The sequence below is a fragment of the Pempheris klunzingeri genome, chromosome 9 (assembly GCF_042242105.1).
Source record: "Pempheris klunzingeri isolate RE-2024b chromosome 9, fPemKlu1.hap1, whole genome shotgun sequence".
NCBI lineage: Eukaryota > Metazoa > Chordata > Actinopteri > Acropomatiformes > Pempheridae > Pempheris > Pempheris klunzingeri.
Window position 1 is genome coordinate 2,391,794 of NC_092020.1, and position 12,459 is coordinate 2,404,252.

The 12,459-nt window shown below is 42.4% G+C and overlaps 3 protein-coding genes across 3 annotated transcripts; 2 read left to right on the top strand and 1 right to left on the bottom strand.

The window, feature by feature from the left end:
- Positions 1-84: 84 nt before the first annotated feature.
- ddx41 (DEAD (Asp-Glu-Ala-Asp) box polypeptide 41) lies at positions 85-5,856 on the top strand. Its single transcript, XM_070836576.1, has 17 exons — positions 85-237; positions 1,117-1,212; positions 1,745-1,895; positions 2,050-2,124; positions 2,240-2,300; positions 2,394-2,530; positions 2,650-2,722; positions 2,831-2,984; positions 3,328-3,464; positions 3,720-3,882; positions 3,999-4,130; positions 4,247-4,318; positions 4,400-4,496; positions 4,791-4,940; positions 5,024-5,095; positions 5,244-5,354; positions 5,482-5,856. The coding sequence occupies exons 1-17, from the start codon at positions 211-213 to the stop codon at positions 5,616-5,618; spliced, it is 1,845 nt and encodes a 614-aa protein (XP_070692677.1). The 5' UTR covers positions 85-210; the 3' UTR covers positions 5,619-5,856.
- A 289-nt stretch (positions 5,857-6,145) lies between these two features.
- dok3 (docking protein 3) lies at positions 6,146-10,804 on the top strand. Its single transcript, XM_070837091.1, has 5 exons — positions 6,146-6,270; positions 7,318-7,620; positions 7,897-7,987; positions 8,842-9,029; positions 9,288-10,804. The coding sequence occupies exons 1-5, from the start codon at positions 6,214-6,216 to the stop codon at positions 10,152-10,154; spliced, it is 1,506 nt and encodes a 501-aa protein (XP_070693192.1). The 5' UTR covers positions 6,146-6,213; the 3' UTR covers positions 10,155-10,804.
- Positions 10,805-11,274: 470 nt separating this feature from the next.
- On the bottom strand, positions 11,275-12,120 carry atoh1b (atonal bHLH transcription factor 1b). The gene has a single exon (XM_070837227.1). The coding sequence runs from the start codon at positions 12,055-12,057 to the stop codon at positions 11,320-11,322; it is 738 nt and encodes a 245-aa protein (XP_070693328.1). The 5' UTR covers positions 12,058-12,120; the 3' UTR covers positions 11,275-11,319.
- Positions 12,121-12,459: the final 339 nt, after the last annotated feature.

Here is a 12,459-nt window from a genome sequence, read left to right on the forward strand (position 1 = left end):
CCAACACCAGACTGTCTGTGGCGCTTCGAGCTGTTTGGACGCAGCGTCACCCGATAAGGTTTGACCCTCACAGCGATCCGTACAGCATCAAAGCTTCCTGTGTTGTGTAAACATGTGGATTAGCTGTATTTATTAAATTGTCTGCTTCGTAATTTGGTCAATAACTCGTTGCTCGGCCACATAGAGAACGTTACTGTATTCATAAGTAAAATGGAGACCGAAAATCGACCTAAAAAGGTAAGTTAAGCGTGTGTTTCCGCTCACTTTATGACGAGGCTTCACTAGCTAATGCTAGCTAAAGTTAGCTAGCCTGTCAAGCATTAGTGTCCGTCTGGTTTACTTACGTTATGTTTTCCACTCGCAATTAAAAGCGTTGGAACATGCCAACAAATAACGTTGTATTACGTACATAAAGGAGTTTCATGTAGATTGTTCTATTAACCGTGTTTGGTAAATCTCTACGGTCAGCTAGCTACAATGCTGTGCTACAATAGTAGTGCTACATAGTTAACGAGTACATGCGACGGTTGTAGTAACACAAAAGTTACAGCACACCTCGAGATATAACGACCTGCATTTGTACTAAAGTCAAATATTACAGTACTTGAATGAATAATTAGTTGAAGGCAGAGCAGCTGAAAACGGCGCCATTGCATTTCAAAGACCGTGAGCATAACCTGCTCTTTTGAAAACCGAGATTTTCCAGCACATGGAAGACAAAACAGCAGACAGCAGTCTTTTGTAGAAATGTATATAAATCAAATACAAATGATGTTTGTCTGAACATATAACTGTATCAGAATCTGTACTGTGCACATGTGCATCCCTGTGCTGCAGCCCAGTATGTAGCTCTGGAATATGCACATCAATCTCATCCAGAAAATATCACTGTTTGAAATAACACTGTGGTCATCTCTAGGACCAGTGCTTGTATGATCTGCACATCTGAAGTCCTGAAAATAATAATTGCATCAGAATCTGTTTTTGGAGCAGCCACTTTCTTCTGTATTGCATACTGTATGGTGAAGTTTTCCATAAAGTATTCACTCTGGCTGAATGCAGAGCTCTAACCTCTCTGTAGGAAACGCCACTGATAATGTTAATGCATTTGTACAGCGATCCCATGGAGAGGATGAAAGGTCCGGCTCAGAAGGATCAGAGGATGACGATTATGTTCCGTATGTTCCAGTCAAAATAAGAAAACAGCAAATGGTAAGTTGTTGCGTACTGCCCTGTTTGACACTTTAGAAAAGAGTAAGGATGCACCAGTCACATCCAAGAGCTCACTGATTGGATCAGGGGTGTTGGCCAGATGTGATGGTTCCACATTAAATACAGTTTCTTCAGCAATATCATTGTGAAATTCTGTGTTTTTAGCCATGTCAAGCTCCAGATTCAGTTTTTAGCATCACAGCAATCCTTTATGCTTATGTTACCTTTACACAAAGTGTTCCTAACAGCTTACAGATTTTAAAGTTTGGAACGAAATAGCACTTTTGACAGATACCCTGATATTAGGATATCGGAATTAGTATCAGGAGAAAAAAGTGTGACAGGTGCATCCTTAGTTAGGGGTACATGGCCAGTTTAACATAGATTCTACTAGAGGAGCCTAACCGAACTGTAAAGGTTGTACAGTTTTTAAGAAATACAATTGTATTTTCATTTTATGAATGTGTCAACATCACATCCAGCTGTCACACATTCAAATTTAATGCATTTTTGAAAAATGTGTACGTCACAGCTACAGAAGATGTTACGCCTGCGAGGAAAGGCGGTGGACGAGGAGCAGAAGGACAGCGGGGAGGAGCAGAGGGATGAGGAAGAGGGTCTTGGTCCACGCTCCAATATCAGTCTTCTTGATCAGCATCAGCACCTCAAGGAAAAAGCAGAAGGTATCCAGTTCAGACACCGTCCAATCCGGTTTATGATTGTTACCTGTTGAAATCTTTTCACACTATTATTAACATATTATGATTATCCTGCTCCTTAACCATAACCACATTGGTTCTGTGACATCTAACCTGTTATATGTTCTTTCATCCGCAGCCCGTAAGGAGTCCGCCAAAGAGAAGCAGCTGAAAGAGGAAGAGAAGATTCTTGAGAGCGTTGCAGAAGGCAGAGGTAAAATTATTATGCTGTCATGTTCCTGTGAATAAATGTTGAAATATTATCAGATTTACTTTGGAAAACAGTGCTACATGTTCACTTCTGGGGACTTTCAACTCTTCTCTACCAGCTCTGATGTCTGTGAAGGAAATGGCCAAAGGTATCATATATGATGATCCCATAAAAACAAGGTAAGTTCATCTTCTGTGAATTCTGTAAAGAAAACACTGTTTGTTGAGTTTGTTTACTTTACATTGAACCTTGATGTTTTGTTTTTTTTATAGCTGGAAGGCACCACGCTACATCCTGAATATGCCCGGCACCCGACATGAGCGCGTCAGGAAGAAGTTTCACATCCTGGTGGATGGAGACGGCGTCCCTCCTCCAATCAAGAGCTTTAGGGAGATGAAGTTACCACCAGGTTACAACACGCTCCAAAACACTCCCACACGTGGAAAAACACATTGCCTTTCTGCACGAGGCCTTCAGTGGTCCTACATGATTAACAACTTGCAATAAATCTGTTCATTGTTTTTGCAGCAATTCTAAAAGGTTTGAAAAAGAAGGGAATCGTCCATCCCACACCCATTCAGATTCAAGGAATTCCTACAGTGTAAGTGCAGTAAACTGATGTCTACAATGCAAACAGTATATAATATCTGATGTATGTTCATTTAATGTAAACCAGGAAAAATTGTGAATTGACTGTGTTTGTCTTAAGTCTCTCAGGTCGAGACATGATTGGCATCGCCTTCACTGGTTCTGGAAAGACGTTGGTCTTCACTCTGCCCATCATCATGTTTTCCCTGGAGCAGGAGAAAAGGCTGCCTTTCTTTAAGAGAGAGGGGCCGTATGGACTCATCATCTGTCCCTCGGTAAGACAGGACAACTTCATTTCACTAATGACACAGCTTGAAAATATTGTATGAAGACTGATCTGTGGTCAAACGTCGTCCTAAATCAGAGTTTTCTGTCGCGTTCATCAGCGTGTTTTTGAAGACAAAACTTTTGTTAGCGCCAGACCGCATTTAAATTTTATTTGATTTACACACACTCCAAAACTTCCAAACTCTTTCAAAACTCTGAGTGACCATCAAAGGCTCAAATAATTCCGCAGCATTTCTTACTATTTACACATTAGACAGATGGCGTTTTATTGCTAGTAACCCTGCTTTTTCTGCAACTAAGCATATCCGATTTTAATACCCTCCACTTCAGCGAGAGTTGGCGAGGCAGACTCACGGCATCATCGAGTACTACTGCAAGCTGCTGGAGGAGGAGGGAGCTCCTCAGCTGCGCACAGCCCTCTGCATTGGAGGAATGTCTGTCAAGGAGCAGATGGAGGTAGTAAAACAGTAAGTAAAAGAGAAGATTTGTGTGTCTTATCCAGAATTTCAGTGTGAAGCAAAAAATAGCATGCTTAAGCTACATTAAATCACCCAGAGGGGAATAAAATAGGCCAAACTGACATAATGCGCCACTGACAGCATGCATAGTACAAAACATTTATGAGCATCTCAGAACAAGGCGCTAATAACACTGTTCTTTAAAATACACACAGGAAATAGTTTCTTGAGTTAATTTTTCTATGAATCTCGTCTTGATTATAGTGGCGTCCACATGATGGTCGCTACCCCCGGCAGACTGATGGACCTGCTTCAGAAGAAGATGGTGAGTCTGGACATCTGCCGCTACTTGGCCCTGGATGAGGCTGATAGGATGATTGACATGGGCTTTGAGGAAGACATCAGAACCATCTTCTCCTATTTCAAGGTGAGGCCTTCCAAATGACCGCAATGTATAATCGCTGCTTTAGATTTCCTCCTGTTTTTACATATTCCGTCTGCTATGGTTAAAATGAAAACTCCAATGTGTTATTTTAAATCTAGGGACAAAGGCAAACGCTGCTTTTCAGCGCCACCATGCCCAAAAAGATTCAAAACTTTGCTAAGAGTGCGCTGGTCAAACCCATCACGATCAACGTGGGCAGGGCCGGTGCTGCCAGCTTGGATGTCATCCAGGTATGTTAATTTATCACTGAAAGGTATTTTGTCTTAAGGAAATTCATTGTATTCCATTTACAAACCCAATGATATAAAAACTGTGTGGACTAAATAAATACTTTGTGTGTGTGTAGGAAGTGGAATACGTCAAAGAGGAGGCAAAGATGGTGTACCTGCTAGAGTGTCTCCAGAAAACACCGCCTCCCGTCAGTACCTCCACTGATTTATACCAAAAATCTGAGTCAAACAAGTTGATGTAACAGAATATTGTCCTTTCATATTGACAGGTGCTGATATTTGCTGAGAAGAAGGCCGATGTAGACGCCATTCATGAGTATCTGCTGCTAAAAGGAGTAGAGGCGGTGGCCATCCATGGAGGAAAAGGTATACTTTCTAATCATTGAAATACATAAGCAAGACAATAGCAACAGCCCCTGCAAAGGATTACTGTATTTGGAGAAATGTCGGCATCAAGTTCAGAGAACTCTTCAGCATTCTTGTAGTTGCTCATCACTGCCACCAGGTGCCATCCTGCTTGCAAATGTCACAATTTCTTTCTCAAAGTTTGCTTAACATTTCCAAGGTATAGGAGGCATTGCATATGTTCTATTTTCATTTTTTAGCCTTGCAAAATACTGTTTTGTTCACGCAATATGGGTTGTTTGTTTTTTTTTTTAGATCAGGAGGAAAGAACAAAAGCCATAGAGGCGTTTAAAGAAGGAAAGAAAGATGTCCTAGTTGCCACAGACGTTGCCTCCAAGGGTCTGGATTTCCCAGCTATACAGCATGTAGTGAATTATGACATGCCTGAGGAGATAGAAAACTATGGTAAGAGGATATATATATATATGCATGTGGCCTGGCTTTCTTAAAATTGTTACAATAACTAATGATTAATTGTTCTGTTTCAGTCCATAGAATTGGAAGAACTGGTCGATCAGGCAAGACTGGTATCGCCACTACGTTCATCAATAAAGGCTGTGGTAAGGAAAAATACCCATCAAGACATACACCAAATTCATTCTGTGTGCAAGTAATGATTTTCCAGACAATTTGCACTGCATTATAGTGAATTCAGTGAGCTTAATTGATGACTATAAACTAAGGTTAAGTGTATGTTTTTCCTCTTAGATGAGTCTGTACTGATGGACCTCAAAGCCCTGCTAGTTGAAGCCAAGCAGAAGGTTCCTCCAGTCCTCCAGGTGCTCCAGACAGGAGACGAGACCATGCTGGACATCGGAGGTGAGTCGAGCACACCAAATCTATTTCAGATCTATTTTCAGATCTCTGTTTCTAGACCTTTTGCATTTTCTTTATAAATGCAAACCCTTTCTCATTTCAACATGCTGTGATTGTTGTGTTTTCACAGGAGAGAGGGGCTGTACATTTTGTGGTGGTCTGGGTCATCGTATTACAGACTGTCCCAAGTTGGAGGCCATGCAGACCAAGCAGGTCACCAATATTGGGCGGAAAGACTACCTGGCTCATAGCTCAATGGACTTTTAAGAGTTTTTCACCAGAGGGAAAGGAAGTGAGAAACATTTCTGAGGGAAGTGTACAGTTAGTGTCGTGTCACTGAGCAAAGGAAGTGTATTTTTATCATCACAGAACATAGTTTGCAAGTTGCTCAGTTTTTTTTTTTTTTACCTTATTTGTTCAAAACATGTCCTACTTGTTCTGGATGTGTAGACTTTGTAACATACATTTTATACTCTAATTGTAAATAAAACTGCTATATCTGTTATCTTTTATGCTTTTATGCTCTTCCTGGAAAAAATAAAAAGGTGCGGTACCAGTTTTGTATACTGAGGAAGTTGCTAAAACAAGCAGATTAATGCAAAGGGAAGTTTGACTCAAGAAAACAGCAAGACACATCATATGTGTCCTTGCTTTTGCAAGAGTCAGAGAGATCAGAGAGATCTTAACTTTTACCCATTAGACGCACACGGGTACGGTCAGAATGAGAGCTGCTGTGACGTAGAGGAAACTATTGTTGTAGTGTAATAGAAAAGCCATTTTTATCCTCTTGGGCTGTTACATCTTGACCACACAGAACAACTGTTGTACTAGAGTGAAACATTTACAGAGAAAGCTTACAAGCATGGAGGTCATCTTCAAAGAAGGGACGCTCTACCTTCAGGGGGTCAAGTTTGGAAAAGTAAGTTTTATTCACAAATTGACAAATTCAGCATACTTGTGAAAAAGTGAATAATGTGGCTCATTTTCCAGGACAGCGTTTTACTTTTCTGAACTGCTTAATTGAATTAGGCAAAGGCTAACAAATGTTTTTCACAAATGTTCTAATTGTTGATGTGGAGGATATTAGATCTGAAGTCACTGCATGCAAAGACAGAATATCAAGCTTTAGTAAACAATGCAGAGTGCACAGCCAAACCCTGTGAGCGTTTAGTAAAAACATGCAAATATCTGGAGTAAATGAAAAAGATTTTACTCCTTACTCAAACTAAATTTCACAATTTCTATCACGCATGCACTCTACATGGAATAGAATGAAAATGATTTTGCTGAATTTAAGAAACTGCCGTCAAGACCTCCTGTGGCGTAAGCTTTCTACACCCTCTTGCTTTTGCAATATTCAGATGTTCAGTGGGGTTGGCTACAAGCAAGTAAGCAGCAACTACACCGTTTGAATACACGTTTAGGGTTATTACTTTACGTGCTGCTTTTACTTACATGTAATCATTCTCTACACCTATTTAAGAGTGAAGAAATGACACGTGGTCGCCGTGTTCAGGTCAATGCGGACACGATTCTGTTTTGAATACAAATCAAATGCTCTCATTCTAGAGTGACGGGGTGAATACACTCGATGCAGCACAACTGATGAATGAATGAAAAGCAATGAAAAGCATCTTGAAATTAGCTCTGTATCCAGAATATTTATGTTATTATAATAAACCTTGTAAAAAAGTGTAGAATGGGCAGTAAGATATGAACTGGGTGTCTTCTCTAATAACCACAAGTTCAAGCCATCCAATCATCAATTTTTAAAAGTCTCAAAGTCAGTAGGTCTCATATCGCCATGTGGAGCAGAACTGTAGAGTGGTGTGTCGTCTGCATGACAATAGAAAAAAGAGGCCAGGTCTGCTGGTCAACATAATAACATAAGATCTAAGTCACTGACTGACTGTGCCAGAGAACCCATTTATTAACTTCTTCCATCTCCTCCCATCTTCTACTACAGAAAACATGGCGGAAAATATGGATTACGCTTTTTAAACCCAGCTCCACAGGGGTTGGGAGGTTGGAGTTTTATACTGTATTTGACAACAGCTCTCCTACTGACCAGTGGAGGATCGGTCGGCAGAAAATGCCAGACAGGAAAGTGGTCCGTCTAAGTGACTGCCTCAGCGTGACCCCTGCTCCTAAGGAGTCTTGCCCGACTGGGTGCACAGCCTTCTACTTAAACACCACTCAGTGCACCTACACGCTGGCCTCCACAACAAGCCAGGACTGGCTGAGTGCCCTCTGCCTTCTAGCCTTCCAGGTATCACACATCTCTCCATTTGACCTTTCTCTTTTTATATCAGGAGCAGTATTGTCATTTGGAAAAAGTGTTGATAAACCTTATCTACGATCACTATATAGATAGCACAATGGGGAAGTTAATACAGTATCTGGAACTTTCTGTCACTTCACTTCTCTAATTCTCCTGCTTGCATAAGCTCTGCTCTTTCTTGCATCTTACCTCTTTGAAGTCATAAAACTGATAAGAGGGTGGAGTTCGCTCCGTATAATGTTTACCATGCCACCGTGTTTACAGAAGGATCCTGGAGAATCAGACAAAGGGGGTTTCGAGGGAGGAAATAGCCTGACCATGGAGGACAATGACCTTTACTCATCTTGGATAACTGGTAATTCTCGCCAATCTTCAGTCAACAAGCAAAAATAATTTCAGTTAAGTGAGTGTCAGCTGAAGTGGTTCTCATCAGAAACAGTTACCAGGTGGTTAACTTAATATATTTGGGAAGGTGCCATTGCTAAAGGACAGATACATAATTCTGAGGGTGAGGGGGTCAGAAATGGGGTAGGATATTGTCATGTTATTACTGGTGCTCTCACGTTTGGTTTTACCTCCAAATAACCATTTAATCTGGACAAACTATTAGCTTTTTCACCATTGTCTGACTAACAGTGTTTTTTTTGTTTTTTTTTACCAGTTTTAGTCGAGCTGCAGCGTTCCCATATTGGCAATTAACCTGTAAAGTACAAAGTTGTCATAACTAATAGAAATAACTGCACAAATTAGACCCAAGTTGTGAGAAAGTGGAATTATCTTTTAATAAGCTTGTGCGAGTAAAGCAAGCAGTGAGCTTTAGATGTTATAGCATCATAAATTCAAGACATCAGCAGAAAACTTGAATATGTGTGAGCAGACGCTACAGTCACTAATTTATTCAAACATGAACGCCAGAATGTATTAGCGTCAGCAAGCTGTGGCTTACACAAATTTATTTCTTTTTATTTCCTAATGGATTACACTTCTCCTGAAAAATCGAGGCAGCCTGGTCACATGGAGAGATTAGCAGAATGCAAATCAGCCCGTTTCTGTATGAGAATGTATTTGTTGTACGTTTAGGCAGCGCCGGCGTATTTCTGCTCAGACCACATATGGAAAACTTGCTTTCCGTGTGCAGTGGTGCTGCACTAAACTCAGCGTGCTGTGATGTTTTAAGTGGCAAATACTTTCCCGTCTTCTCATATTTAGGTCTTACCCTTCCGCCAAACCAGTACCAAGTGACTGTCCAGAGCACGGAGGCATCCAGGAGGTGCCAGTTGGCTGGTGACTATCTGGTCTCCCCTGAACAAGAGGCTATGATACTGCTAGCCATCAGCACTGGTCACATCATCTGTCGCTGGCCGTACAGGCTCCTACGCAAATTTGGACAGGTTGAGGTAAAGCACAAAGATTTATCCATACTGCATCACCATGGCTATGATTCAGCTCAGATCATTCACATGTCTTTAAAGGAATAGTTGGACATTTTGGAAAGCAGGTTTAATGGCTTTCTTGGCCAGAGATAGATGAGAAGATGGATACCCATCTCATGTGCGAGAGCGGTATTGATCATCTCATCAAACTCACAAGCAAGAACACAAATGAGCATGTTTCTCAAAACAGTTATGGTTGGTTATTAATGGGTGTGATTGCAGGGTGGATTCAGCATTGAAGCAGGCCGTCGCTGTGAGTCAGGAGAAGGAGTGTTCGTCTTCCTGTCCAAGTGGGGTCCCCAGATCTTCCAGGCTATATTAAAGCAGTGCTCTGTGGAGAGTAAGTCCTCCTTCCAGCCACTCAGCGCCCACAGAAGATCCTTATCCGATCAGTCTCCTGTTATGCTCCCAACCACGACCAACCAGCCGTCTGCTCCCCCCATCTACAACCCTGCAGATGTTTCTGCTGACCCAGAGGACGAGTCTGCCGACCACTACTCTACTATTAATGTCTCTGTACCAAATGTGACGCAGCCATCTCTAGTGAAACCATACCTCTCTAACAGCAAGGAGGCTGTGGGAGAGGAGAGTGAGGATGAGAGTGGACGCTGTCATTCTCTGGATGCTTTACACCTGGATAGTGTCATGGATGAAACCATTTATTACAACCTAAGCAGAGCCACGCCTCCCATGACCAGAAAAGATCGGTTCACAGCTGAGACAGACGATTCAGAGTGCGTCTATTCAGATGTGAAAAAAGTTCATTTTCCCTTAAATCCCCAGATGCAGCCCTTCTTGCCATCCATCCCTCCGCCTGTTCCTCCGCCCTCTCCCTGCAACATGCCCAAGTCCCGATTCCAGCGTCAGCCCCCTGCCAATAACTGCATCCTGCCAGGGTACATTGCACATGCACAGGCAGTGGACGACGTGAAAGAGATGGAGGAGGCCAACGGCTCCTCTGCCCATGTTACCCCCACAGAGGCCCCTGGCAGTTTTAAACACAGGCTGGCAGAAATCATTTCCAAGGACCTGGCAAAGTTCCAGCCACCTCTTCCCTCCGGATCGGGCAGCCCCACATTTTCTCAGTAGGCTATTAGTTAACAGACAGACTAGAAGGAGCAGTTTTAACCATGATAAACTGTCATAAAGCATAATTAGTTTCTTAATGTCTCTGAAATCCCCTCCGCTGGGAACATTAGGCTTCAGGACTTGGCTTACAGATGTTTGTATGTTAACCTGCTGTGGTGGAAAGCAACAAAATGCATTAAAGTACTGTACTTATTTGCAATTTTAAAGCATTTGAGAGAAAGTATGAGTATTGAAATTTGTTACTGTACTTATACTGAACTACATCCCAGAGGTAGATATTATACTTCTTGTACTTATCTTAACAGCAACTCTGCAAAGTCAGATTATCAATACAAATATGATCAACTAAGATCATATTGTATGATGTCTGATGTATGATGTATGATGTAGTGTGTAAAGTTAAAATTAGTCCCAACCCTACCAGCTGTAACATTAGTGATGCTTACACATGCATCAATAACTAGAATCCAATATTACAATATATATTATAATATATATCATTATTCTGAGATGATTCATTCTACATACTTTCACTTTTGGTACTTTAAGTATATTTTCATGCTGATACTTTCACACTAGTATGTAAAACTTTAAAGCAGGGCTTTAAATCATACAGAGATCATACAGAGTATGCAGCACATGTATCAGCTGTTGTGTAGCAATATTGAAATATTAAGAATCCAAGTTTGTGTTTTTGAAGTGTAACTTACTCAGCACATGACAAACAAAAATGAAATACACAAAATCAACTTAAATGCACACTTGTGTCGTAAGTATATCTTTATTATAGTAAAACAATCGTCATAAAATACCCCAAAGCTATACATAAATATCAAAATAATTGTTTTTAATTTAGACAAATGTCACTAATGACACTGGAAATGTCTTTAGTGATGGTTCAAGCCATAAAGTGCATTAAAAAGGCCTGTGGGAGTTCACCATGGCCTTAGGAAGTAAAAAAAAAAAAAACATCTCACAAGGCGTTTTTGAGTTTTACCTGTTTTTTCCGTTTGGCAGTGCAACACCTAAGCTAATCAAACTGACAGGAGAACCTGTAGGACTATCTCACATGATCAACATCTCTATATTTGGTTCTCCTGGTTTCCCCTAGAAGAACAGACACTGCAGTGTAAACAGGGAGAAGTCACTGGTTTTCTGTTTTCTGTCACTGTCTCCCAGCGTGACTCTCCTCCATGTCACTGAGGTGCGATGATTCTCCATCGCTGCTGTTGGAGGAGGCTGATTTATTTGACCCGAAGTCAGATGTAGATCCAAGTATTATAAGGTGGCCGACGGAGGCGGAGGAGTCCCGCTGTTCTCCGGTCAGTGGGTTCGGGGACTGCGCAGTGGCTCCAGGCCTGAGAGAGTGAATCAGACCCCTCATGGAGCTCTTGTCCGCTGAGCCCGGGCGCGGACTCCTGCACTCCGGGTGAACCACACCGGCCAGGAGCTCCGACAGCTCAGTAATGTAAATCTGCGCCATTTGGAGGGTGTCATACTTGGACAGCTTCCTCTCGTTCTCCAGGGAGGGGATCACGCTCCTCAGCTCGTCAAACGCTTTGTTGAGGCCGTGCATCCTTCTCCTCTCTCTGGCGTTGGCTGCGACGCGCCTGTGCTTCTGGGGCCCAAAGTGGCTCGCCTTGCCTCCCTCTGATGCCTTGTCAGAGTCCGTCTCTGTGCTCCCCGTGGCGGACACGCTGTCAGGTAGTTTACTAATGTTGGTTAGTTTGTCCAGTGAGAGGCCCGAGTCGGCAGCTCCGTGCGCGTCCCTCCTGGAGAACGCATGGAGAGAAGCAGAGGAGATCCAAGCCTTGGAGCTGATGTGGGCCACGCTGCGCTGCTGCGGCAGGGTGAAGTCCTCTGGGTAGTCTGGCCAGCCTGAGAGCTCTACTTTCGCAGTCATCACTGTAAAGGCCTGTGGTCGTGCACGGCAGGGAAAGGTCACACACACAAGACTTGTGGCTGGTGCCCCTCGTCTCTGGAGTCGTTTTGCACCGCGCCAGCAATTTATAAGGCCTCCCTGCTCCGACACATCTGACAGCCCTGCCCTGCAGCCTCGGGAGGCAGCAGCCAATCGCACAGTGTCCTCTGACCCTGTCAAGGAACAATTAGACAAAGCTCGACTTTTTTTCTCCTATTGTGCATTGTAACTCAATCACGACCTTGTTATTGTGCTCACGCAGAGGGGAGCCGAAAGTATTAATCATTTAATAGCGTGGCTTATATGTTTGAAAAGGAACGTTTTTATCTCATAAGACACTTTGCAGACCCTCATCAGTAAAGTGTCCCAGAAAGTAACAAAACA

Coding starts and splice junctions, on each gene's coding strand:
- dok3 (XM_070837091.1), top strand. CDS start 6,214: ATGGAGGTCATCTTCAAAGAAGGGACGCTCTACCTTCAGGGGGTCAAG. Junction 6,271..7,317: donor AGGGGGTCAAGTTTGGAAAA/GTAAGTTTTATT, acceptor CTTCTACTACAG/AAAACATGGCGGAAAATATG. Junction 7,621..7,896: donor TCTGCCTTCTAGCCTTCCAG/GTATCACACATC, acceptor CCGTGTTTACAG/AAGGATCCTGGAGAATCAGA.
- ddx41 (XM_070836576.1), top strand. CDS start 211: ATGGAGACCGAAAATCGACCTAAAAAG. Junction 2,531..2,649: donor GGAGATGAAGTTACCACCAG/GTTACAACACGC, acceptor TTGTTTTTGCAG/CAATTCTAAAAGGTTTGAAA. Junction 5,355..5,481: donor GACCATGCTGGACATCGGAG/GTGAGTCGAGCA, acceptor GTGTTTTCACAG/GAGAGAGGGGCTGTACATTT.
- atoh1b (XM_070837227.1), bottom strand. CDS start 12,057: ATGACTGCGAAAGTAGAGCTCTCAGGCTGGCCAGACTACCCAGAGGAC.